Raw genomic sequence first — 26,039 nt, 5'->3', positions numbered from 1 at the left:
CTAGAAAGTGGGATCAAAGAGTAGCATAGCAGGACAGGGGATCAGAGAACATTCTGTCCTCTTCGCAAGAAGGACCGTCTGCTGGCTTAGGCTGGGCGTGGACCAAAGTTCAGGGGCTGGAGGAAGGAGAGAATTTAACGAAATTTGGCTGACAAGCATTTTGCTCTGATTGATTACTGGGGACAAGCAGTTCAGCTAATCACCTATGAGGCAAAGAGTGGGAATTTGGAGGGTCTGTGCCCGGCCTTGTCGGAGGTAAACACGGGCAGCATCCACGAGGCTTCTGGAAGTCACATGGAAAAGGGGTTCTTTGCAGCAAGCTGTTTTCTGGAACACAAAAGGGTGAGGGAAATTCCTTCAACCTTCACTGTTTTCCAGAAACACGGGGCTCAGACAAAATTCAACGCCGTCACCACTCGACTGGGGGGTGGAAATTATAATAGTTAATCTAGGATTTTAATATTTTTAAATGCTTTGAAAGCTCAAGGTGTGTAGTCAATGCTCAATAAATATCTGTTAATCTCTCTTCCCTGCAAGACCCTTGAGGGCAGGAGGTGAGTTCATTTGGTGTGATTTCCACCATGTTAGCCAACTACCTAGAACCCACTGATCTGCTGAATTGGCCCTGAGCAACCCTCAGTTTCCTTGTCTATAAGACATTATAATCTCCACCTAATGGGACTGTTAACATAATTAACATCGAGGAGTTCTTGGGGCCCCAGAGAATACCTGACACATCCCTGGTGACCAGTGACAAGGCTCTTCTCAGTTCTCTTTCTGACTAAGCCTTGACCTTGGGCGCTGTCCTTGGCTTGCTGAGTCCAGTTTTAGTAAGAATCCTGTTGAATTAAGCAGAAATCCCCTACCCTTGGTATCTGACCCGATTTCTTATCCTCTACCCTTGAATATCTTATCATCCTGGCCTGCCGTCAGCAAAAATCCTGGGTGGTCGGTTTAGCAGAATTCCCCTTATCCCTGACGCTTCCTCTTGAAAATTTCCCATCCAGTGACCTAGACCCTGCTCCTTGGCTATGAATCTGCACTTGCCTTGGTCATATTTGGAGTCCAGGAGTACCTCTTTCCTCTATCACAGACCCCCACTGCAGCGGCAGGTAGCCTGCCTTACCACCTTTAACGGCTGTCATGAATAACTTTGTTCTTTGATAGCAGGAAATGATTCCTTTCCCTTTCCTCCTCGGACTCCAGACCCACTGTGAGCAGGACTTTCTACCACCTCTGTACAATGCTTCAAAAGGCCTGAATCCCTGGAAGCCACGGGCAGTGTGCTCCAAACCAAAACCCGCACTGATGCCCACACCACTCAGGGTCGGGGCCGCGGCGGCAGGAGTGAGGATTCTGGCTGCCCACCGAAACCCAGGATTTCCTCACTCCTGCGGGCCGTGGATGCAAAAATTTCGGAGCTGTGACTTTCCCAAAGTACAAGGATTCGGCCACTTTATTTCACTGGGCACTGGCTGACCTCCCTGTAAACTAGGAAAACGAATCCTCTTAGTTGTACGGTTTCGATGAAATGGTGGATGCGAAGCTGACTAGCACACTAAGTTATCCTTGCTGAGGAAGTCGCAGGCGTCACCCACATGGGAATCGAAAACCAGGAAAAGATCCCTCACTTGCGGGTCGCCTATACCCTACGGCCTTGTAAACACGACGGGGCGGGGCCACGGCATCGATCACTCGGCGTTCGGCTAGGCACTCCGTCCCGCTCAGGCGAGCACTGAGTGATCGATACTTCGGCAAGCCTGACTACTGGGAGGAGAGAGCCAGAGTGTTCCGACCAAACGGAACACGTCGTCGCCAGTCTCTGCGCCACTCCACACTGCCCAAACTCGAGACAGGTGAACTTGAGCAACTCCAGAGGGAGGGAAGCTCTGCCTCCTTAGAAGCAGAGGGGAGGACTGCGCAGGCGCTGTGTTAAAGGCGCAGCGGGGCGGGGCGTTGGGGGGGGTTGGCGGTGGAAAGACTGCCTCGCGCGTGCGCCTTGGAAATCCCCAGGCAGTTCTTCAAAGTAGAGAAATTGGGGAGGGGAGGGGAAAAAAAAAAAAAAGAGGCGGCGCATGCGCCCTGAGAACGCAGCGCCAACTCTCCTGCACGTCGCGGGTAGGAGGTAGGTTCCACGCGTGCGTAGTGCTCGCCTTAAGCCAGTAATTTCGCATGCGTGAGGCCAGCGGTGTGCGCCTGCGCGATTCCTGGGGGCGCCTTGGCGGAACTCTAGTGCGCCTGCGCGAGTGTTTATTTCCTCCGTGACGGTACCTACAGGTAGTGGACCAAGCCTGCCTTTGTCACAGGCCTGGAGCTAGGTTGCTGTAAACCGAATGTGGGCCGTGACAAATGAAGCCCCAGGCGGGGAAGGGGTGTGCGCCCTCGGGTGGAGCGTCGGCTTGGGGTACCTGAAGGACAGGGATTTGTAAGTAATAGGAGTTAACTCTGAGCATCGGTGTCGCGTTATGCCCCTCGTGTTAGGATCCAGCAAAGGTAAGTCACCGTGCTCAGCAGGGTTACATATAGCAAGCCCAAGGTCAGGGGGCAGGCAGGTGTTAGGGCCCCACCGACGGCCCGAACCCGAGACAGCGGGGCCCTTAGAAGGCCAGAGTTACCCATGGCGCCGCTAAACAAAACTTTCTGGAAATATTTCCAAATCTCTCTGGAAAGTTTTATAAAGCTCCCTAGAAAGCTCTTGTGTTTTTTTGCACAGCTTACGTGAAATAGTGCCACAATAAAATTGAAGAGATTTGAAAACTAAGTGGGCAGCCTGCTCCCAGAAAGCCAGGTAGAGGCTCCTATTTTGGAAGCCACCCACGGGAGGCTTCTCATGACCGGCATACTGCTCTCAGGATGGCCATTTCGGGTCAGCCGGAGATGTTTGTGGAACCCTGGGGGGCTCTTAAATAAAGCCAACCCTCTGCGAATCCTGGTGAGATTCTCCAAGAAGCCGTTTCTCCCAGCCAGTTTAAAGTCTGTTGTGGTAATTGCTTTAGGTTCTTAAAGATAATTTAAGAGAATTCTGGGATGAGTATCCTGGCTTCCCAGGAGGCATTGTTTTGTAACCAGCTGAACCCACTTGGGCTGTTCACTACGAAAGGCCAGCTTTTACATAACATGCTCCATCTGGATGGTGAATTTGCGAAGTCAGGACCTGAGGCCACGCAGTCTATTTTATGTAGCCGATACGTGGCTCCTTTGTGTTAAATACAACCAACAAGAAACCTTTTATGAAGCTCGCATCAGGTTGATTTATAAAGCGGAGACAAAAGCCACTTGGAGAGGTTAGTTCAGACAACCTTTATCCGATCCCCGTACCTAGAGTATCATTTCATCAACAAATGAGTATCGTTATCATCAACAAATAAGCCTTTTGTAAGAGACGCCAAGATACAGTCCACCGAGAGAAGCTGTTTTGTGCAACCTGTACCTGACCTTCCCCTGAAAGCTGTCCCATGTCACGAAGCCAGTACACGTGGCACTTTGAAATGCCAGTTCACGAAGTCAGGACACAAGACCACTGGGGCTGTTTCTGTACCTGACACCTCCACCCTCACCTCCTTCAAAAAAAGACTTCTGTGACCAACAAGAGGTCTCTCCAGGCCCGTAACCTGACGAGTTTTAGGGAACTGACTTTAAAGTGACAATATAAGGCCACTCCGGCTTTTTCATAGGGCCTATAATTAGGGTGACCATCGGTCTCAGTTGGCCTGAATACCCCCAGTTTATGACTTGACCAGTCCTAAATATTAAATATTTAAATAATATGAAATGCTGAAATTTACGTACATATGAAAGAAAACTAACAGCACTCCCAGTAGTCAGCTTGTGAAATCTCTGCTTGCAGAAATGAAAGTTCCAAACAATGTAAGAACAAAGAACTTTGGAGAAAACGATGAGAATAAAAAGTTTTACAAGAGAAAAATGTATCCTTCACCAAGCCAAAACCCAACCAAACAAAAAAGGCCTATATACAGCATCCTGGTTTGTAGGATATATTCTGTAGTTAACCCACCTGTACCTGACTGCAGAAGGCAGTTTATACAACCTCTGCTTCTGCCTTTTTATGTGGAATTCTGGGGGCCAATTAGAAGATGAGTCTACAGTGCCACTCTGAAAGACTCACACAGTTTATTCTTGACTCCTTCCTCTGGAAGGCTGTGTTTTTTTGTTTGTTTGTTTGTTTTGTTTTAGAAAGAGAGAACCCATGAGTGGAGGAGAGGGGCAGAGGGAGAGAGAGAGAGAGAAAATCCCAAGCAGGCTCTATGTTCAGTGTAGAGCCCGACAGGGGGCTGGATCATGACCTGAGCTGAAATCAAAAGTTGGCCATTCGGTGAACTGACCCACTCCGGCATCCCAGGAAGGCTGTATCGTATAACCTTTTATAAAAGGCAGTTCAGTGGGGAACTCTGGGAAGCCAGTCAATAAAGCCAGGCCAAGGCCGCAAGACTACTCTGACTGACACCTTCCTCTGGAAGACTGTTTTACTATTATCAAGAAGCCTTTTTTGTTAGACCAGTACATGGGGGGTGCTGGAAGTTTGATTTGTAAAGCCAGGACTTGAGGCCATTTGGAAAGGAGTTTCGGGGGCGCCTGGGTGGCGCAGTCGGTTAAGCGTCCAACTTCAGCCAGGTCACGATCTCGCGGTCCGGGAGTTCGAGCCCCGCGTCAGGCTCTGGGCTGATGGCTCGGAGCCTGGAGCCTGTTTCCGATTCTGTGTCTCCCTCTCTCTCTGCCCCTCCCCCGTTCATGCTCTGTCTCTCTCTGTCCCAAAAAAAATAAATAAACGTTGAAAAAAAAATTAAAAAAAAAAAAAGAAAGGAGTTTCGTGTGGCCTGTACCTGCCTTCAGTGGAGGGCCGTATCAGATGGCCTGTTGTGAGGGCTGCTGACAGCCCACATGGGGCCACCTTCTCTGGACCATAGTTTCATACAGTCATCAAGAAGGGGTTTGACCCAGCCAGTGAAAGCCCTTTTCTGTAAGGCCATTTCACGTGGGAACAGGAGCTAACCGAGAGGGTTGATGTGTAGAACCTAACACTTTCTTGGTGCTCTAAAGAAACCACGGGAGATTGGTTGGTTTGTAAAACTAACACAAAGTGTGGGTTTCATCGGGCCCTCAGACAAGGTCCAGTATGAAAAGAAACCTGTTTATGAAACAGTTCACGGCTCTCCTCTGGAAGACTGTTTCCTGTAGTACGATGTGGCTCCTCCCCCAAAGGCTGTTTGATTCGGCAACTATTTAAAAGGCTAACTAATGAAAGGGTCCGAGAAGCCAGTAGAATCAGGCTGTAGGATTATTCAGAGAAATAATGACCGGTATGCCACCTCACCGTGGAAAGTTGCTTCCACCCGCGAACACAAGGCCTTCTGGGAGACTGGTGGTTTTTTTATTTTTTTAACACTTTTAAGTAATCTCTACAGCCAGGCTCAGACTCACAATCCCAAGATCAAGAGCTGTGTGCTCCACCAGCTGAGCCAGCCAGGCGCCCCAGGGAGGCTAGTGTTACAAGATCAGCCATGAGGCCCTTTGGGAGGCCATTCAAGTGGCTATGACAGAGCCAGTCTGAAAAGTCATTTTGAAAACAAACTCGGAGCTATCCCGGAGCGTCCACCTCTGGAAGACTCTGTCATATGGTGTCAACATAAGTATCTCTGAAGACCGTTTGATAAAGCCATTCACCGAGGAGCTCTGGATTCGAAATTAATTACTAAGGTTATATTACGTGGCCAAGAGGAGACCTGTTTTGTACAGCCAACGTGAGGCCCTCTCCCAGAAGGCTGTTTGACATGGCCATTTACATGAGGCCCTCTCCAAGGCCAATTTGCAAAGTAACACATAGGCTGCCTGAGGAGGCAGGCTTGTGGAGACCAAACAAGACGGCCTTGGGAGACCATGTTGCAAAGCAGTGCAGGGAGGCCACCTTGGGAAGCCGGTTGGCAAAGCAGCACACGAGGCCGCCTGTAGAGGCTCGCTTTGAAGGGCCTTTGTGAGCTCTCTGAGGGGGTGTTTTGTAAGGTCACCCCGAGAGGCCAGTTTACAAAGTCCGTAATCTGCATCCCAGGGAACTGGTTTATAGCCCATTTAAAATCCTCTGGGAAGCCGTTTTTTAAGGCCACTAAGAGACCGATTTACAAAGCGGGTACATAAGGACCCCTTTCGAAGCCATTTTCCTAGTCCGGCAAATAAGTGGTCTTCTGGGAGGTTTATTGCAGACCTTTGCGAGAAGCCAGGATATGAGGTCTCTGAGGTCTTCTGGCGCCCCGAGCCTTCTCGAGGCTGCTTTATAAGACATGTGAGTCACTCTTGAGGGGATGAGCCATGAAGCCACCCAGGGAGGCCAGCTGACGGGCACACGTGCAGTTTTGTGTGTGGGTAGCGGGTAAGGCCACGTTGGAAGTTTGGGCCGTGAAGCTCTCCCAAGAAAGCTGTTACTGAGACCAACACAAGACATTTATGAATCTTCTAGGAGGCTAGAGATAGAAATCGTCCTGGTAGGCGAGGGCCGTGCCACTCGAGGCTCTCGGTGCCATCCTTCACTGGGCCGGCTGGAAGGCTATCCCTTGTGCGCTGAGGACCGAGCTAGGATACAAAGGTCCAAAAGCTGACGTAATCCTCACCCCTGAAGCTGAGAAGTGTTCTGGGTAGACGCCACCACTTACTGTGTAGTTTTGGACAAGTTGCTTACTCTCCCAGATCTTAACTTCATTCGTCTCTGTAAAACCTCACATCACGAGATTGTAAGTGATTATATTGTAAGATTATAACGTACAGAAACCACAGAGCATCGACACGGCACATAAGAAAGTCACTTCATTTTTCCCCTGGACTTTAGTTTCTTCATCAGCAAAAGAAGGTGGGGGGGTAGGGAAAATGATCATATACGTCCCTAGCCACTTGACAGTGTTGTGAGGGACAAATAAGATTAGAGGGAGGGGAAGGGTGGGAGAACCGTGAAATGGGCAGTGGTACGTTATTGCTGTTGCTTTAGGCTCAGGAAGAGGTTCTTCAAAAATAATGACACACAAGGAAGACCATCCGTTTTGCTTCTACGAAGTGATGGGATTTTCTCATTTGTTGAGTGGGAATAATAATTCCTTCATTACAGGGTTTTGTTGAGGGTTAAACAGCCCAGATTCCCAACTTCATCCTGTGCTGGCCGGAGATGTTGTGGCTCGGTTCCTTCACCCACGAGATCACGGAAGTCTGGGGGCCAGACTGCCTGAGTTTTAAATCTCTCGTGTCCCCTCTTCCTAGCCCAATGCGTGGGGCAAGTCACTTACTTTAGCTTCCTTATCTGTGAAATGGGGACGATGATACTTTCTTCGAGTTTCTGTGAGAATTAAAAAGTGCTTAGGGCATCCTTGGCTTAGAGTAAACACTTTGTATATTTTCGGCTTCATCGGATTGTGAAGTTTAAAGAGGTAACGATGTGTTACTGTCAGTGTTGTGGGTGGTGTTAGTCACGAGTTGGCGAGAAATGAGTTAAAATGGGGCCCAGAGGTAGGGATGGGGCTGTCCAGCCTACCTGCAGGGACCACACCTCTAGCCTTCCTGTGTCTTCCCTTCCCTGTCTACTGCTGACTTCTTCATGCACGTTGGTGCTAAAAGAAACTGTGCTTTCTTCTCCCGTTCTTTTGTGTGAGTTCTTGTTGAGTCCCAGGGTGTCAGGGAAATGTGAATAGGGGTGTTTATTAGTTATCTAGTGCTGTATGACAATTAGTTTACGCTTAGTTGCCTAAAGCCACACATATTTATTATCTTAGATTCTTTGGGTCAAGAGTCTGTGGTGTGACTTAGTGGGGTCCTCTGTGTCAGGATCTCACGAGGCTCGAGGTATGGTGTCCATCAGGACGAAGTTCTTGTCCAGAGGTTCAACTGGACAAGGAACTAAACCCCTGTGGTTGTTGGAACAATTCAGTTCTTGGAGGCTGTTGGACGGAGGGCCTCAGTTCCTAGCTTGCTGTTGGCTCTAAGCCGCCATCATCTGTTCGCCATGTGGACCTCTCCCAACTGGCCACGTGCTCATCAGTGCACACGAGCCAGGAGGGCAGTAGGGAGAGTCGGCTGGCAGTGGAAGTTAAACCTCATGTAACCCAATCAAGGGGCATCCCATCCATCACCTTTGCCATCTTAGGCAAAAAAAAAAAAAAAAAAAAAAAAAAAAAAAAAAAAGCCACATGTATCAAACTTACACACTTGTTGGCCAGAAGCAAGTCATAACGGTTTTCTGTTGCTGCTGTAACAAATTACTGCAAACTTGGTGACTTAAAACAGTACAAATTCATTATCTTACATTTTCGTAAGATTAGACCTTCAACGTGGGGCTGACGGCTAAAATCAAGGTCTTGGCAGGGCAGCATTCCTTTCTGGAAGCTCCAGGGGAGAATCCATTTCCTGCCCTTTTCCTGCTTCTAGAGGCCACCCACATTCCTTGGTTTGTGACCCCCTCCCTCCATCTTCAAAGCCAGCAAAACTGCATCTCTCTGGCCCTTCTGTTATCACCTCTCCCTCTGACTCTGACTTCAGCCAGGAAAGATTATTTCAAGGACTCCTCTATAAAGTTGGACCCACCCACACAATGCAGGATAATCTTTCCATCTCAGGGTCCTTATTCTTAACGGCATCTGCAAAGGCCATTCGAATTACAGGTCCTGCCCATGCTCCAGAGGAAGGAGTTAGATAAGGGTGTTAGTCACAGGAGGCAGGGATCACTGGGGAACGGTGGCTTTCTTCCCTTTATAGGAAGTGAGGCATCTGATAAGGCTGTATCAGTCTTCCTCCTTGCCTTTCACCATCCCCCAGGGGTGGGGGATATCAGTGACTCCTGTGGGTCAAGTAGGGTCCCTGACCAAAGAAGCCAACCCTGGCTGACAGAAGGAAGATGTTTTTTGGAGAGCCACTGGGGCCACAGAAGGAATGGAAAGCTGGAGAATTGCCCTTTGAAAAGAGTAAGAACGAAAGGGGCTCCATAACCCAGGAATCCGGGACGATAACTGTGAGGCCCCTAGACCAGGCTGGCCCAGAAATGGCCGGTAGGAGACCGTGATGCACCAGCCACCTCCAGTCCAGTCGATCTGCTCAAAAGTTCACATTCAAGGGAGGCAGCTTAGAACCAGTCGCCTGGCTTTGCGCACACACCCACGGCCCGGCAACATCCCACCTGACCGACCTCAGCGGGGGAGATGAAACTCCTCAGAAGGAAACGGAGGAGTGTTGTTAAGAAAGAGGAAAGGATTCTGAGCTACAAAACTGAATACTCTGCCCTCTCTGTTTCCTCAGCAATAGAAGTTTCTGTGTCAGGGCAGCTACCCGTTGGGACACGCATCATCAGCAGTTTAGCGGCTCAACACAATGCAAGTTCTTTTTGGCTCATGAGGCATTCCAGCATGGGCGTATGTGCCCAGTCCTGTGGCCGCTGTGGCTGTGTCATCCTCTAGGGCCTCAGAGTCCTTCACTTGCAGCCCGCGGGCAGGGAAAGCGTGGAGAATCCTGTAGGGGGTGTATGCGGGCCAGGCCTGGGAGTGGCTGCATCACTTGCGTTCACATGAGCTGGCAGTCGTGGCCACGTCGCATGGCAGGGATGACCTGGAAATGTAGTCTGTGTGCCCAGGAAGAGGGTGAAAAGGATTTTGGTGAGCTTAAAGCAAGGGTTTGTTTTCGTAAAGTTTTATTGGAACGCGGCCATGCCCATTTGTTCACATACTGCGAAAGGCTGCTTTCACGCTACAGTGGCCGAGTAGCGACAGCAGTGACCGCGTGGCCTGCCAGGCCTGAAACGTGTAACATCTGGCCTTTACGGAAAAAGTCTGCTGGCCCCTACCTAGCGTAGAGCAGTCTCTGCAAAAAGCATGATGGTCCCTATTTCTTAGCATCGTGAGATAGCGGATGGAACAGCTGTTAGTATACCCAGAGCGCAGTGGCACAGGTGACCAATCAGAGGTGAGCAATTACAAACCTGTGAGAACCTATTCACCTATTAGTGCTTACGCATTAGGACCGGCCTGCCGTCCGTATAGAAGAGCACCAACTATGATGTTTTTCCTTTCTGTGTAGGTTTTCTGTACTCCCAGGGTTCTTCCCGAGAAGTTAAGACCCCATTCCTTCAATAGCCTTAGTTGAGTGCCCACCGGGAGCCGGACTTTAGGGAAATGGAGAGAAATGAGACACGTTCTTGTCCCGGAGAAGCTTGCCAGCTAGTCCTGGAGAGACAGACATGTAAGCCATCAGAGTGTTGGCAGGCTTCCCAGAGGGGATCATTTAAGGTGGGCCTCGAAGGTTGGATAGGAGTTTGCCAGAGAGGAGGGATGTTGGAGGCATTCCAGTTAAGGACAACATACGTTCCTGTCTGAATACACATTTATCCCGTGCCCATGGGGAGACTGGTATCGTACCAGGCCCTGAATGTAGGGGTGACCCCAGACAGATGGGGGCCCTGCCCTCACAAGAGTTTACGCTTGGCAGAGAAGACCGTTGTAGAGTCATTCACGTGAGACGTGTGTCACAAAGGACACGTGTGGAAAGCCGTGGGAACCTGTAAGGGAGATGTCTGCATGGTCTCTCTCTTTATAGAAAGTGACTTTATGTATATTTTATTTTTATTATTTTTATCGCTGATTTTTAAAAACCTTTTAATATTTTATTTTCATCATGGTCCCCATCTCCTGTTTCCCCCATCCCTCCACACCCTTCCCCTCTGGTAACCATCAGTTTGTTCTATTTGAGAGTCTGTTTCTTGGTTTGTCTCTGTGTCTCATTTTTCCTTTGCTCATTTGCTTTGTTTCTTAAATTCCACATGAGTGAAATCCTATGGTGTTTGTCTTTCTCTGACTGATTTCGCTTAGCATAATACTCTCTAGTTCCATCCATGTTGTTGCAAATGGCAAGATTTCAATTTCTACGGCTGAGTAACATTCATTGAATATATATATACCGCATCTTCCATGTCCATTCATCAGTCGATGGACACCTGGAATCTTTCCTTAATTTGGCTATTGTAGATAATGTTGCTATAAACATAGGGGTGCATGTATCCCTTTGAATTAGTGTTTCTTTGTATTTTGGGGTAAATACCCAGTAGTGCAATTACGGGATCATGGGGTAGTTCTGCTTTTAACCTTTTGAGGAACCTCCACACTGTTTTCCAGAGCACGAGTTTGCATTCCCACCAACAGTTCGCAAGGCTTCCTGTTTCTCCAGACCCTCACCAGCATCAGTTGTTTCTTGTGTTTTTGATTTAGCCATTCTGACAGGTGGGAGGCGGAATCTCGTTATGGTTTTGATTGGCGTTTCCTAATGATGATTGACATTGAACATCTGTTCACGTGTCTTTGGCCATCTGGATGTCTTCTTTGGAGAAATGTCTGTTGATGTCTCCTGCCCATCTCTTTTTTCAACGTTTATTCATTTTGGGGACAGAGAGAGACAGAGCATGAACGGGCGAGGGGCAGAGAGAGAGGGAGACACAGACACAGAATCGGAAACAGGCTCCAGGCTCTGAGCCATCAGCCCAGAGCCCGTCGTGGGGCTCGAACTCACGGACCGCGAGATCGTGACCTAGCTGAAGTCGGACGCTTAACCGACTGCGCCACCCAGGCGCCCCAACTCCTGCCCATCTCTTAACTGGGTTTATTTGCTTTTTGAGTGTTGAGTTGCATCGGTTCTTTATGTATTTTAGATACTAAGCCTTTATCGGATATGCCATTTGCAAATATCGTCTCCCATTCCTTAGATCGCCTATTAGTATATACATTAAAAATCTCAGTGGGTGACGTTTTCACTACTGGATATCATCACAGCTCTAGCTCCCCCTCCCCAGTTTGATTTTATGAAAATCTACAAATGTATGTGTTTGGGCACGCGACACGCTGTTCTGCTCTAACTGTTCTTTCTTCCCGCAGCACCGTCGTCACGACCCGGCCGGCAGAGGGCCCCATGGCCGAGGGCGACCGGGAGCCCCTGGCGGGAGCCGGCACCCTCCAGGAGGCACTCAGGGCGCTCCTGCCCCCCACTAAAGAGGAGCTGACGCTGCAGCTCGGGGAGAGGGTGGAGCGCAGCGTGGTGCGGCTGCTGCGGGAAGCGGTCGAGCTGTTCTGCGGCGGCCGTGGGGGCGAGTGTCTGCAGGCCAGCGAGGCCATCCTGGACTACTCCTGGGAGAAACTCAACACCGGCCCGTGGCGCGAGGTGCACAGAGACTGGCGCCGCGTGTACGCCTTCGGCTGCCTCCTGAAGGCCGTGTGTCTGTGCGAGGAGCCCGGGGACGCCGGCGCCGTGGCCGCAGCCCTGAGAGTCTGCGACATGGGCCTGCTGATGGGGGCGGCCATCCTCGGGGACATCCTCACTAAAGTCGCGGCCGTCCTGCAGGCGCACCTCCCCTCGGGAAAGAGGCCCGCCCCGGGCCCGGCCCAGGAGCAGCCCCACGAGAAGGTATCTGGGTGGGATTGCCGCCTGCCACACCTCAGGTGCCCCGTCGGTCCTGTTTTTCTAGATGGAAGGAGTCCGCTCTCCCTGGGGGGTGAGGCCTCGCGGCATGAAAATAGCGTCTCCGTGGATTCGGAAGGGGAGGCGCTTGGCGTGATTTCCGACCCCCCCCCCCCCCAGTGTCTACATAAGCAGTGCCCTTTCAGGAGAGAGGGAGGTGGACGCGCTGTGGCTCCAGAGAGCAGCAGCCCGGAGGGACGCATGGGCCCACACCTTCCAGCTTGCTCTTGGTCAGCCCCTGGAAGCGTCACCCCTTTCCTGGCTGCCTTGCTCTCCGTGCCACCGCGTTTGGGCCACGTGCTACATCCAGCCGTCTCCGGTTCCTGTGACTGCTGGATGCCGCCCCCAGGGTCCCAGCATGTGGCCTTCCCAGTGTTTAGCGCATGAGGACTACCCTGCAGGGCGGAGGCCAGGCTTCGGGTCCCAGCGCTGACACGTAGACCTCACCATACCTCTAGGCGTGTGGGAAAATGCTCGGCCTCACTTGTGGTTAAAAAAAAAAGGCAAGACCAGCTAGGTAACGATGTCTGGCCGTGAAATTGACAAAGGAGGGTTTATGCAATACCGGTGCCACGGAGGATGCCAGGGGCCCAAGGGCAGGGTGCGTGGGTTGACCTTTCAGAGGGCAGGGCAGACATGCAGACCACGGGGGGCAGATGCCAGTGTCCTTTGACCCGGGAGTTTCACTGTTCGCTGCCCTTTCCCACGCCAAGTCTGTCCCAAAGGAACACAGAGGTGGCCCCGTGCCCAGGGTGGGGCTCACGGTGCGGGTGGTGGTGGGCAGTGCGTGTAGCCGAGGGGGTGAGAGCTCAGGGCTGGAGTCGGCCTGCCGGGCCACGTCCCACCAGCTGCCCACCGCCTGTGAGTCGGGCAGGTGTCTTGACTCCTCTCTGCCCCCTGCGTTCCCATGCCTGTAAGGGGGAGGGGTTTCCTCGGCAGCTTTACGGCACCAGCGGTGGCCTAGATGTGCCAGGCCCCGAGGGCATGATACGTACAGAAGGGCCTGTTCTCCTGGAGTCTGGGTTACAGAGAGGCTGTTACAGAATGTGTTCTCCGTGTGGGGGGGAAAGGTGGGGGGAGGCAGCTCCGCTCACGGTGCTCAGGGAGGTGCCTCTGACGAGGGCGTGAGAGGAAATGAGAGCAGAGGGTATAACAAGGATGGTGAGCACGAGGCCGCTTGCACGGCCTGCGGGTGAGACTGGTAGTCGTCACTGCCGCGGGGTCAGAGCTGGCGCACACACGTGCAGTGGGGGCAGGGGGGCAGAGCTGACGCACGCGCATACAGCAGGGGGGGCGGGGTCAGAGCTTGTGCACATAGGTGCAGTTGGGGGGGCGGGGGGGCAGAGCTGACGCACGCGCGTGCAGCAGAGGGGGTGGGATCAGAGCTGGTGCACACACGTGCAGTGAGGGGGCAGAGCTGACGCACGCGTGTGCAGCAGAGGGGGCGGGGTCAGAGCTGGTGCACACACGTGCAGTGGGGTGGGGCGGCGGGAGCTGACGCACGCGCATACAGCAGAGGGAGCGGGGTCAGAGCTGGTGCACAGATGTGCAGCAGTGGGGGCAGAGGGGGCAGGGGCAGAGCTGGCGCACACACCTGCAGCAGTGGGGGCAGAGGGAGCGGACGCTCCTGCCAGCGATCCTGGGCACTTCACGTGTGACACCTAGTCTCCGGGTCATGTAACAGAGGAGGAACCTGAGGCCCCAAGACAGTAACTTGCTCAGGTCCCTCAGTTGGGAGGTGGTTGGGAAATTCCGGCACAGCCCCTCAGAAGACATCGCGGGGACTGAGTGGCAACGTGGAAACGTGGCTCATTCGTCCTGCATATTCCTGCCGGTGGGTCAACGGTCCTCTCCTCACGAGTGACAGGATGGGAGAGGAACGCATAGTAATGACAGAGTACTTTAACATCAGACGGCATTTGGGGTCGTAACGTCTCCTCTGCGGAGTTTCTGTGAAAGCCTCAACGTTCCTTTTACAATCAAATAGATGCTTTATCTACTCTTTCTTTTTTAATATTTATTTATTTTTGTGAGAGAGAGAGCGTGCAAGCAGGAGAGGGGCAGAGAGAGAGGGAGGAAAAATCCCAAGTGGGGCCTAACAGAGGTTGGAACTCAAAAAACCGTGAGATCATGACCGGAGCCAAAACCAAGAGTGGGACGCTTAACCAACCGAGCCACCCAGGCGCCCTGAACAGACGCTTTAAGTGATCTAGTAGGAAAGGGCCAGGAATACCAGGAGTAGCAGCAGTGACAATGACAGTAGATGTTAGCTGTTCCCGTTCGTGACAGCCGAGCTAGCCTGCCGGGGACGGACGCACGTTCCCGGCGGATGGCCCCGAATGTTAACTTTGCTGCACATGCTGCTATTTTGTTTTGCTTTTAAACAGAAAGCGAGGCACGACCGTGTTTGGATTCCAGACATGAGGTCTGAGAGAACGGTGCCCCGGCTCCGCTGCCCATCCCTCCAGCACTTCCGGAAGCATTTTCTGGTTCCGGGGAGGCCTGTGATCCTGGAAGGCGTGGCCGACCAGTGGCCGTGCATGAAGAAGTGGAGGTGGGTGGCTGTGAGGCCCGGGAGCCTCTGCCCATTTCAGGACCCGGCTTCCACCTCTCTTCCTCCCCCAGGAAATGCAGCCTCGCACACGCTTCCCGACCGGTCCCGCGTGGGCTGCTGAGGTTAAACAAGATGGCGCTGCTCCAAGTTCACGCCAGAGGTCGTTAGATCCGTGGCGTCCTCAGCTCACTTGCGCAAAGCAGGTGTTTTAGCGAGTGCTCACGTGGCGGTGCCGCGTTAAGTCTGTTCGTGGCACTTTTCAGGATCTGAGCAATCCCGTGGGCCTTCTCGGGGGCCTTGTGGCTTCAGAGCAGAAGCAAGAGCCTAAGACACGTCCCCTTCTCTCTTGGCGGGGCTCTTGGGCTCGTTCCCTCCTCACATCTGCATCTGGTCTCCCACCCCGGATTCATGGTTGTAAGAGCGGCTCAGGCTGCTGGACAGTGGCCGTAATGCCTATGGGAAGGAGCAGGGGTCTGTGGGGACGGGTGGCCGGGTCACCTGTGTCTGGGGGTCGGTGGAGGGGGCGGTTCCCGCCGAGGCTGTGGGAGGAGCTCTGCTGCAGGGGTGTTTTACCGGATTGAGCACGTGCCAGGTTTGCTCCCTCTCTGTCCGCCCTGGTTCCCGTGGGACAGGTACTGTCATCGCCCCCGTTTACAAATGGGGGCCAAGGGCTTAGAGAGGTTAAGTAACGTGCCAGAGGTCCTTGGCGTTCAGGACGCAGGCCTGTCTGCGCCCCCGCTGCACTCTCTGCCATTGGCTCCAAGGAGGTTTCCCAGCTTAGAGATGAGGTGAGCAGAGAGAGAACTGGGAGTTCCTGGCCAGCAGGGACATAGAACCGCCCAGCAAGAGCTTTGGCAGGCCACCCTCGCTGGATCTCTCTGCAAAGCTCCGTGGTGCCAGTGGGCACGTAACCCCACGTGTCTGCACCCAAGCGCCCTCGCCAGTGCGGTGGGGGTGACCGCCTCTCCCCCAGAGGTTCCGTGAAGACGAAAGGAGACCCGTGTGAAGCACACTTAGCGGAGGGCCTGGCGAGGCTCAGCGCACAGGTGATGGTGACCGTACGCGTCTGTCTCCCAGCTTGGAGTACATCCAGGACGTCGCCGGCTGCCGGACTGTCCCGGTGGAGGTTGGTTCCAGGTACACTGACGAGGAGTGGTCCCAGACGCTCATGACGGTCAATGAGTTCATCAGCAAGTACATCAGAGATGAGGTATGTCCCCGCGCCTCCTTTCCTATGGGGCTCACAGCAGGGAGGACGCGTGACATTCGGGCACTGCAGGGCAGCCTTTTGGAGGCATCCGTCTCTCAGAGCCTGTGGTCAGAAGGGGGGTGGGCCAGAGCGAGGGGGGCAGGCTGCCGGGCGGGCACAATGCGACTCATTTCAAGTCTTTTAATTTTGGGCGGAACGATTTGGTGGTTTTTTTAGTGTATTTGTAAGGTTTTCTGGCCATCACCAATGTCTCATTCCAGAACATTCTCATCACTCCCAAAGAAACCCGGTAGCCATGAACAGTCATTTCCCCTTCGGCCCTCCCACCCCGTCCTCAGACGGCCACTAGCCTGCTTCCTGTTTCTGTGGGTCTCCCAATTCTGGACATTTCATAGAAATGGAATCGTATCAAATGTGGCCATCTGTGGCCACTTCCGCTCGGCAGAGTGCCATCTGGGTTTGTCCACACCGTGGCCCGCCGTCAGTCCCTCGTCCCTGGCTGTGCCCAGTACCCTTCCGTTGCATGGAGACCCCACGTTGCGTTCCGGCATCAGCTGACAGCCGTTCGGGTTGCACACACTTTGGCTGGCGTGGAAAACGCCGCCATGAGCGCTCACGTACAAGTGTTCGTCTCTCCCGGGTGTGTGCCAGAGGCGGGACCGCTGGGTTCTGTGGTGACTCCGTGTTTAACTGTTCTTGAGGAACTGTCAGGCTGTTCTCAGAAGCAGTGGTGCCGTTTTACCATCTCAGATAAGGGCAGTGGTGGCTTCCCCTTCCCACACCCAAGGCAGCCCCGGGCCCTGTGAGTTCTGATCTGGTTTCGTCATGGGTCCGCTGCAGCCACAGGGCCCAGGTGGTGACCGTGCTGGCTGACGGTCCCTCCCGTTCTACGCTGTTCTACATCGTAACTGTGAGCTCCCGAGGGCCCCCCAGATCTCCCCCCACCCTGCACCATCACCCTTCCTGCCCCCATCGCTTCTCTTCCCAAGTGTCTGGCCTCCTCTGCCGTCGCCTGGTGCGGTTCTCCGGGGCGCAGCCTCGTCCCGCTGCATTCACAGACCTCTTCCGTGCCCACGTCCCCCACCTTCCACACCCACCCCCGCTGCGTCCCTTGTCGCCCAGAGGCCTGGAGAAGGGAACCGGGCACGAGAGCATGCGATGCTGCTCTGCCCCTGTGCTCGCAGGAGTGAACCCCCTTTCCGGTCCCCTTTTCCAGGAAGAAGCCCCGAGCCCAGAGCAGAGCGCAGAACCGGAGGTGCTGTTTGTCAGGGGGCAGGCAGGTTGCGCTTCGGGTTGAGGCGGGAGAGCATTAACTCCAGCACCGTCTTGCCGGCTCTGTGGCCCAGGCTGGTTGCCGAACCTCTCGATCCTCAGTGCCCTGACTTTGGGATCTGTTGGAGGTTGCCGATGCCTACTTCACAGGGTCATTTGTGAGAGTTAAACGCGGCAAGCTGTAAGCGTGGCACAGTCAGTGCCCGGTTAACCGAAGTTAGTGTCTCCGGGCCACAGTATCCGTGGCAGGAGAGACCACATCACATCCGGCCGTGCCCACCTCGTAGCCCTGGTCTGGCATGTTGTAGCTTCCATAGTTGTAAGGAAGACAAGGGAATGAGGGAGAGGGTTGGAAGCACAGAGGTTCTCCAGGGATTCTAGAGAGGAGCCTTCGTGTCCTTCAACACAGTTTGAGCCCCAGAGCCCGTTAGACCCAGGCTGACTTCCGCCCTGGCTGTGGAGTGGGGGGCGGGGAGGGGCAGCCTCGCGCAAGCTGTGCCCCCGCTGGCCCTTCCAGAGCCCTAGACAGGAAGCCGTTCCTCCCAGGAAGCCCTTGAGCCTTGTGGAGCCCAGTGTGGAAAGCACAGATCTTTTCATCCATCTGCTGGCGGAAATTCTCACAAGATGATCATCCCCAGGGGGCAGGCCAGCGTGTAGGAAGCGGGCACTGACAGTTTTGCCAGGAAGACAACCTGGGATTCACTTTTGGGAAAATAACCTGGCAGAAGCAACTGGAACTTAGAATGCTCATGCCCCTTGACTCGGTTGTTCTGCTTTTGGGAGAACATAAACGTAAGGAAGGCCCGGAATGTTAGACTGTTTGTGGAAATGCCGGGAAAACACCCTGAATGTCCACCAGCAGGGGATGGTTGACTTCATAGTGATCTGTCCCGTCTATGAAACACGGACCCGTCAAAAGAATGAGGCACGTACGTCTGTGTTCACCTGAAGAGATATTCGTGATGTTGTCATTAAATGAAAAATTTTCCAAAGTAATACGTATGGTGTAGTTCCATTTTTGTTTATAAAAAAGCCTCCTGTCTGTGCAGCCTCTTCGTTTTCAGGGAGGAAGCTGAGTCCTGGAGCAGCCCCTACAGAGGCAGCCCCGGATCGGAGTCTCCCCCAGGCCCAGCCCGGCCCCAGAGGGAGAGCGTCCCATTCGCCCCCAGGTCACAGAGGGGACCAAGCAGGATAGAGCCGAGGGTCCTTGCCAGGTGGCTGTCTGGGGCCGGGTGCACCCTGGTGCCGAGAGGCCACTAACGGCAGCACCTGGAGGGTGTCCCTTACGACTAACCAGGCTTTCTGTGTCACTTCTGGTTTTTCTCTTGCGGCTCAGCCGAGGGACGTCGGGTACCTGGCTCAGCACCAGCTCTTTGACCAGGTAAGTCTGACGCCCTCTCCTCTTGTCTTTTCCGCTCTCCCTCTGTCCCACCTGCCTTCCTGAGCTCTGAGCCCAGAAGGCCGGAAAGGGCCTGACAGCCTCATCACCCACCCCACTGGTGAGCAAGGAGAACCTTGTGTGGCACCTGTGTCCTCCAGCAGCGGGCGGAGAGCAGACAAAGCTGCCAGGTGGCCAGTGAGAGCCTGGGCCTGCCGACCCCAGGGCCCCAAGACCCCGGTGGGGGGAGGAGGTGGCCCCGGCGGGTGGAGCCGGAAGTCTGAGCCGGTGTGGTCACACCTGAGGAACGGGTCTTGGGGAGCCAAGTGCGGGTGGCAGGCTCTGACCCGACCCACAAAGAGCGGGTCGCTGCCTTCCTTGGTGAGGGTTCTCCGGGCGGTCCCAGCACCGTCCTTACCCAGTGTCAGCTGTCTGCTCACGAGGCCGTCGCCCCGAGCTCGGCCCGTGTGTGCCCAGCCGGGCCCGGGTTCGTCTCCTGTGGGTCCCCAGTGCTGGTTGGCCAGATCGAAGACCCTCAGGACAGACTGGTTGAAGACTGAGAATGGAGGGGGTCTCCGGCCGGCGGAGAGGAAGAGCAGGGCCCGGCCAGGCTGGAGGCAGGACATTCCAGTGAGAGGCGCTCCTGCACCGAGACTCGGGCTGCACCCTGGAGCGGGCCCCAAGTGCCGGCCACGGCCGCCTGCCTCGGAGGGTTCATTCAGAAGAGCAGAGCAAGAAGGTAGTGAGGGAGGCTGGGGCCCAGCGGGGAGAGCCTTGAAGGCCAGACCAAGAAATTGGACCTATCTGCAAGGCACTGGGGGCCCCTGGGAGGTTTCTGAGCAGGAGGGGTCCCAGTGAGAGGAGGTATTCTGGGGAGATCTGTCAGGAGAGCCAGGGCAGTCGTGAGGGAGAGTGCCCGGGGGTAGAGGTCCTGCACCAGCTCTTTCTCTCCTCCACCAGTCGGCCCTAAGAAGGGGGCGTCACAGGCTGGCCCCACCAGCCTCCCAGGAGCTGGCAGAAACGCTCTCAGCACCCACCTGGCGGTGTGCCCCCCCCCACACGCCTGTCACCCAGTGCCCTGGGTGCAGGGCTCGCTCACGAAGCCGCCGTGGGAACTTGGGGGCCCGCCGGCTGGGGGGAAGCGAGAAAGGATGTGCCCTGACACGGAGGGACCTTAGCTCTGGTGGGAACAGGAAGAAAGGGCCCAGAAGATTCACAGCGATTCGTGGGTGGTAAGACCGTGAGTAGTTTTCCCTTTTTTCTCCGCAGTTTGCAAAGTGTCTATAATGAGGATGTATAGTCATCATCGTGAGAAAAAATAGACTTTATTTTTAAATGGGGGCACAATAAGGGAACAAAGAGAAGTGGAATCCGATTGTGTTCCATACTTTCAAAACTGCCTAGTGAGCCTGGAACCATCTGAAGGCTCATCCTGGGGAGATGATTGAACGGTTTGGACAGGTGACAGACAGGTGCCAATGGCCGGGGGCTGGACACAGGTGGCTGGGCAGGGTTGAGGGAAAAGGCGCAGTCGAGGAAAACTCGAATTGAGACCCCGGCGACTGGTGAGCTTTGGTGGGGCTCGGGCACCACTGTGCCGCTGGGCTGGGGCTGCTCTCACTGCCTGTCCTGCCGGGGGACCCGGGACCTGTGGGGGCTGTGCCAGCTGCCAGGAGCCTGTGCACCGGAAATGAAAGAGGCCGGAGCAGGTGGGGGCTAGGTGGGCTGGGGTCTCTTGCCCGGCTCTCCCGAATTAGGACTTGTAGACCCTGCTTCCTGTCCTCTCTTGCTTAATGAAGGAAAGGGGAGCCCAACCGTACGGTCCCCAGAGACCTGACCTCAGTCACACCTTCCAGGGGGACCTGAGAAGCCACAGGTAAACTTGGCTCCTTGTCCTGGAGCAGCCATTTTCCATTTTACTGGAACAAGAGGAAGCAGTTTTAGAAGCAGAAGGTGGGGGTGCCAGTGGTTCCGTCCGTTGAGCCTCTGACTCTTTTGTTGTTTAATTCTTTTTTAACATTGATTTTTGAGAGACAGAGTGAGAGTGGGGGAGGGGCAGAGAGACAGGGAGACACGGAATCCGAAGCGGGCTCCGGGCTCCGAGCTGTCGGCACCGAGCCCGACGCGGGGCTCGAATTGACAAACCGTGAGATCATGACCTGAGCCACCCAGGCACCCTAAGCCTCCGACTCTTGATTTCAACTCACGTTGTGATCCCAGGGTCATGGGATCAAGCCCCGAGTTGTGCTCCACACTGAGCATGGAATCTGCTTGAGATTCTCTCTCTCTCTCTCTCTCTCTCTCTCTCTCTCTCTCTCTCTCTCTGTCCCTCCCCTCCCCCCCACACAGATACTTTCAAATAAAAAAAAAAAGTTAAAAAAAAAAAATAGAAGGCAGAGTGTCCGATTGCTTTTAAGACAAACCTTGAGGATATTTTGCCTTTTGGAGGGCCACCCGGCTCTTTATCTCAGGTCCCCAGAGATGTGGTTTTACCCCTGCCATCCAGAGTGCTGCCTGGCGGGTCCCTGCACTGCTTTCTGGGGCCTTCTCTGCCTTCACGGAGCTCAGTGGCTCCCACCCAAAACCTCTTGCCCAAAAACCTCTTCCTTTTCTCCCAGGGGCCCCATGTTGTAGATTTTGGCCACCATGCCAGGCCTCCCTTTAATTATCAGGTCACATCCTGGGAGCCTTCCTTTCTCTTGGGGGGTCTCTGAGTCCAGTGGCTCTGATTACACCATTCAGTCAACCAGTCATATTTCAGAAATCCTGATAATGTCGTCAGGGACCAGTCAGCTTGTCAGCATTCCGCAGGCCCAGGGCCTGGCACGATCCCAGCGGGAAGCGGCTGTGTGGTGTGACGGCCTGGTGGCAGAGGGGCAGGAGGTCCCCAGAGGCCTTGGGGATCTCCCATCCCCCCCACCCCTCTGGCCGACAGGACAGAGGGCCTCAGAACAGTGGACACAGCAGCCTGTCTGTATTTCTTCCTAGGCTGCTGCGGGGAGAGCATTCTAGCCATTCCGAAGGACGGATGGCTTCTTAGCAGCCCGAACTTGGAGGGGCTGCTACTGAAAGAATGGCCGAAAGCCGGCCCGCAGCTGCCCCTTTGACCCGGGAGGCGTTACTCGGGAAATACCCGAAGAAAGTAGCAGAGGGGTCCCCCTTGTCCCCCTTTAGGGACCAGACTTGAGTTTCTGTCGAATTTCCCAAAGCCTCCGAGCCGTTTGCCCCCGCGGTTGGTGATCTTCGAGGTGATCTTCCCGACCATGGCCTCCGTGAGGCCCCCGGCCCGTCCGCACAAAGGAGCACTGCTCAAGCTCGCTGCCGGCTGGGTCGGAGCCTAAACACCCTGAAGACCGGCCCGTCCCCAGTCACTGTCGCAATGATTTTATCTTGGCCTCACCAGCAGCCCTGCACAGGGCCCCCTTTCCCCACACCCTCACCACCACTGGGCCGCATCCCTGGCCCAGTGTGCTCGTTTGATTAGTGGGAAACCGTGGCATCAGTGACGTTTCATTCAGATTTCTTCCCTAATGGGAGTGAACTCTTCCTTATGTCTAATCCATTTCTGTGTGATATCTGGGTTTTGCCCTTTGATTATTTGTGGAGTCACATATTGGGGTCCTTGTTATTTTTCCTTTTTATTTTGTATGAGCTCTCTACACTAACCCTCATTCACCACACTTCAAAAGTTTCCCACGTCAGCGGTCTTCATGTCAATTAACGTATTTAAAATGTATGTCTTGGGGCGCCTGGGTGGCGCAGTCGGTTAAGCGTCCGACTTCAACCAGGTCACGATCTCGCGGTCCGTGAGTTCGAGCCCCGCGTCAGGCTCTGGGCTGATGGCTCAGAGCCTGGAGCCTGTTTCCGATTCTGTGTCTCCCTCTCTCTCTGCCCCTCCCCTGTTCATGCTCTGTCTCTCTCTGTCCCAAAAATAAATAAACGTTGAAAAAAAAAAATAAAAATAAAATGTATGTCTTGTGATTGCTTTATCATCAGTCAATTTTGGAAAATCTTCCTCTGCGGAGATGTGATAAATCCTCAACCCCATTTTCTTTTTTGTTTTTCTTTAACTTGATTTTCAAAAAGAGTGCATTCTTTAGAAAATTACAAGTTGGTTGGCTTGTTTATGCACTTATTATTTTAATGTTTTTATTATTTTTTGCGAGAGCGTGCATGCACGTGTGAGGGGCGGAGAGAGAGGGAGACAGAATCTGAAGCAGGCTCCAGCCTCCGCACTGTTAAGCGCAGAGCCCCGATGGAAGGTTCAACTCGTGAACCAGGAGATCATGACCTGAGCCAAAGTCGGATGCTTACCCGACTGAGCCACGAGACACCCCTATTTTTTTTTTTACGTTTGTTTATTTTGAGAGAGAATCCCAAGCAGGCTCCACGCTGTCAGCACAGAGCCTGATGTGGGGCTCGAACCCACGCACCCGTGAGATCGTGACCTGAGCCAGAATCAAGGGTCGGACGCTTAACCGACTGAGCCACCCAGGCGCCCCAAGCTGGGTTAAGTGCAGAGCAGTGCTATCAGGCTTTTCAAACAGAAAACGAAGATGCCTATGACAGGAACAAATCTGAAAATAAAATGATAACTCTTCCCTAATTAAGCTATTAATTTTTTTAGTTGGTTTTTAAGTCCCCGTCCCGTGAAGCGTGGACACAGGCGTGTTAGCGCCGAACCAGGCAGTGTGCGTTTGGCCCGTCGACTTCTGGGCCTGTGTCCCCGGGCCTGGACTGGGCCTCCCACGTCTGCTCTGACACCCACAGATCCCGGAGCTGAAGCGGGACATCAGCATCCCCGACTACTGTTGCCTGGGCGACGGGGACGAAGAAGAGATCACCATTAACGCCTGGTTTGGTCCCCAAGGAACCGTCTCTCCTCTCCATCAGGACCCTCAGCAGAACTTCCTGGTCCAGGTTAGAGTCGCTCCAGAGCATTGGCTTTCTGCCTCCTCCCGGCCCCGCCCTGCACGGGCTGGCCACGTTATGGGTGTCTAAACGCCCAGAGAGGGATGTGGCAAAAATGAACCGGAGAGATGGCACCAGGCCCCCCGTGGGACCCTCTCTCTGGATGGGGCTGTTTCCACATGCGGTTCCCTGACCAGGAAGGACCCTCTGGGGTCCTGGCCGCGTCACCTGGGCAGAGCAGGGCTGGGCGTCATCTTGGGAGGGATCGAGTGCCTTCCCCCTGCCTGCCCTCCGACAGAACCAGGGTGGTCTCCCTGCGAGCACCTCTGTCCACATGAGAGGCTTCCCGGCCACTGGATGGTGTGTCCGGAGACCCAGAGGAGCATGTGTGTTTCTTGCCAAAGGAGAGGCATCTGTTGTGGAACCACCTGATTTTTTTCTAGGCGGGTAGGTTTAACAAATGAGAACATTCTCCCGGCCCAGAGGCTCTGCCTGGAGATGCTAGAGAGGCTGGGATCCGGGGCCCAGAAGCCGGACTGCTTGGCATCCACGCCAGCCCTGTCACCTGTCAGCTGGGTGAACCTGGGCCACTTGGCTTGCCTCTCTGTGCCTCAGTTTCCCTATCTGTGAAATGGGGTGACGCTGAACCGCCGTGGAGGGTTGTGAGGAATTCAACAAGAGAACACACCTGGAGCAGCTGGAGGGTGGCTGCCACAGGCCGGTGCTTAGTTATCGGCTACGGTCACGGAGTTACTGATTCGTGATCTGTTTGGAGGCTCAACGTATGCCTGGCCTGGAGCGTGCGTGGGAGGGCCGGGGCAGTCTGGGCGCAGGGAACGGCACGCGGAAAGGCGTGGAGAGGTTCGGGAGGCTGCGGGTCAGTGGGGGCGGCAGCTGACTGATGAGGCACTGTCTCGCAGGTGACGGGGAGGAAGTACATCCGGCTGTATTCGCCGCAGGAGTCAGAGGCTTTATATCCACACGACACGCACCTTCTTCACAACACGAGCCAGGTGGGTACGCAGGGACCCCGGGTGACGCTGCAGCTTCCCCCCCCTCCCCGCCCTGTCTCTGGAGACCTGGCAAGTGTTTTCTTCAGGTTGACGTGGAGAACCCCGACTTGGAGAAGTTCCCCAAGTTTGCCGAGGCCCCGTTCCTGTCCTGCATCCTGTCTCCCGGAGAGATCCTGTTCATCCCGGTTAAATACTGGCATTACGTGCGGGCTCTGGACTTGAGCTTCTCCGTCAGCTTCTGGTGGTCGTAGCCAGGGCGGAAGGGTCTGAGACGCCAACGGCAGTCACGGATTCACGCGTTCCCTGCCCCACGCCCGGCCTGGGGCTGGGTCCCGGCATCTAGAGAGAAGCCAGACCCGCCTGTGCCAAAGCCCTCGCCGGGCGCCGGGCTGCGTGCCAGGCGGACGCGGGGCCCGGCAAGGCGCACGTTCCGGCCAGGGATGCGCGGCAGAGGCCGGTGGGCGGGACCCCAAAAGGACGCTCTGCATGGAGACCGTGGGCCTCCTGCCGCCGGATGCGGGTGGGACGCGGGCAGGCAGTGTGGGCAGCGGTACAGGGTGGCTCTGAGGTCGCCTGCCTGGATTCCAACCCAGCCCCGTGGCTTAACCGCGGCGTCAGATTTGGGGCGGAAACCTCGTGGGTGGGTCTCCATCTGGGAAACGGCAGCCCGAGCCCCCACCACAGAGAATTCCAGGGACGGTGCTGGTGCAGGGCCCCTGCGGGTCCGGGAACGCTCGCTGCTAATAATCATTAGGGTTGCCACCTACTTGTTCGTCGTGACTGCGCCACGGCCCGCGGACTGGAGAGGCGGTGCAGGTCACAGGGGAGGGTCCTCATCGGCTGGCTCAGCTCAGACGGGTTTCGGTTGTCGTCACGGAGGCCTGACCTGCCTGCAGGGAGGTGCCTGCCTCTCCTAGCCTGCCGAATTTTCAACGCGCACCCTCCCGGTAGCCAGTTCCCCAGTCGAGAAACAGCCATCCGCGGCCCCCGGCGGCCCCCCTCCTGCCCCTCGGTCTCATTCGTTCCTGTCCCGCAGAGAGCCTTCCGCCCTGGGGGCCAGCTCCGCGTCCCTGCAGCGCCGGGGTCCTCAGGCTCAGAGGTCCCAGGGAAGATTCGGGTGGGCCCGGGACCCACGAGTTCCTGGAGCCGGAGCCTGGCCGCCCGGGTTGGGGCTGACACACACCGCAGGTGACCGAGAGGGACAGGGAAGTGTCGGTGGGC

At 54.8% G+C, this 26,039-nt stretch overlaps 1 protein-coding gene across 2 annotated transcripts; it reads left to right on the top strand.

Moving 5' to 3' along the window:
• Positions 1-1,744: 1,744 nt before the first annotated feature.
• Positions 1,745-25,584, top strand: KDM8 (lysine demethylase 8). 2 transcript variants are annotated; one of them, XM_047087791.1, is made up of 8 exons: positions 1,745-1,856; positions 11,901-12,426; positions 14,868-15,034; positions 16,112-16,244; positions 18,853-18,897; positions 23,665-23,814; positions 24,726-24,818; positions 24,905-25,584. In XM_047087791.1, exons 2-8 carry the CDS (start codon positions 11,935-11,937, stop codon positions 25,067-25,069), a joined length of 1,245 nt encoding a protein of 414 aa, XP_046943747.1. In that variant the 5' UTR covers positions 1,745-1,856; positions 11,901-11,934; the 3' UTR covers positions 25,070-25,584. The 2 variants fall into 2 exon arrangements, with proteins under 2 accessions (XP_046943747.1, XP_046943749.1); XM_047087793.1 differs by lacking the exon at positions 1,745-1,856 and adding an exon at positions 2,105-2,493.
• The last annotated feature ends 455 nt before the right edge of the window (positions 25,585-26,039 follow it).

The sequence above is a fragment of the Lynx rufus genome, unplaced genomic scaffold (assembly GCF_022079265.1).
Source record: "Lynx rufus isolate CCGP_SWC_20201006 ecotype Redwood Valley unplaced genomic scaffold, mLynRuf1.p SCAF_23, whole genome shotgun sequence".
NCBI classification, from domain to species: domain Eukaryota; kingdom Metazoa; phylum Chordata; class Mammalia; order Carnivora; family Felidae; genus Lynx; species Lynx rufus.
Note: the sequence above shows the minus strand (reverse complement) of the source record. Positions and strands in the feature narration are given on the sequence as shown.

Excerpts from the sequence above, each read along its gene's own strand:
- KDM8 (XM_047087791.1), top strand. The coding sequence starts at position 11,935 with ATGGCCGAGGGCGACCGGGAGCCCCTGGCGGGAGCCGGCACCCTCCAG. Across the intron at positions 16,245-18,852 it reads GCAAGTACATCAGAGATGAG|CCGAGGGACGTCGGGTACCT; the intron begins GTATGTCCCCGC and ends CTTGCGGCTCAG. Across the intron at positions 23,815-24,725 it reads AGCAGAACTTCCTGGTCCAG|GTGACGGGGAGGAAGTACAT; the intron begins GTTAGAGTCGCT and ends ACTGTCTCGCAG.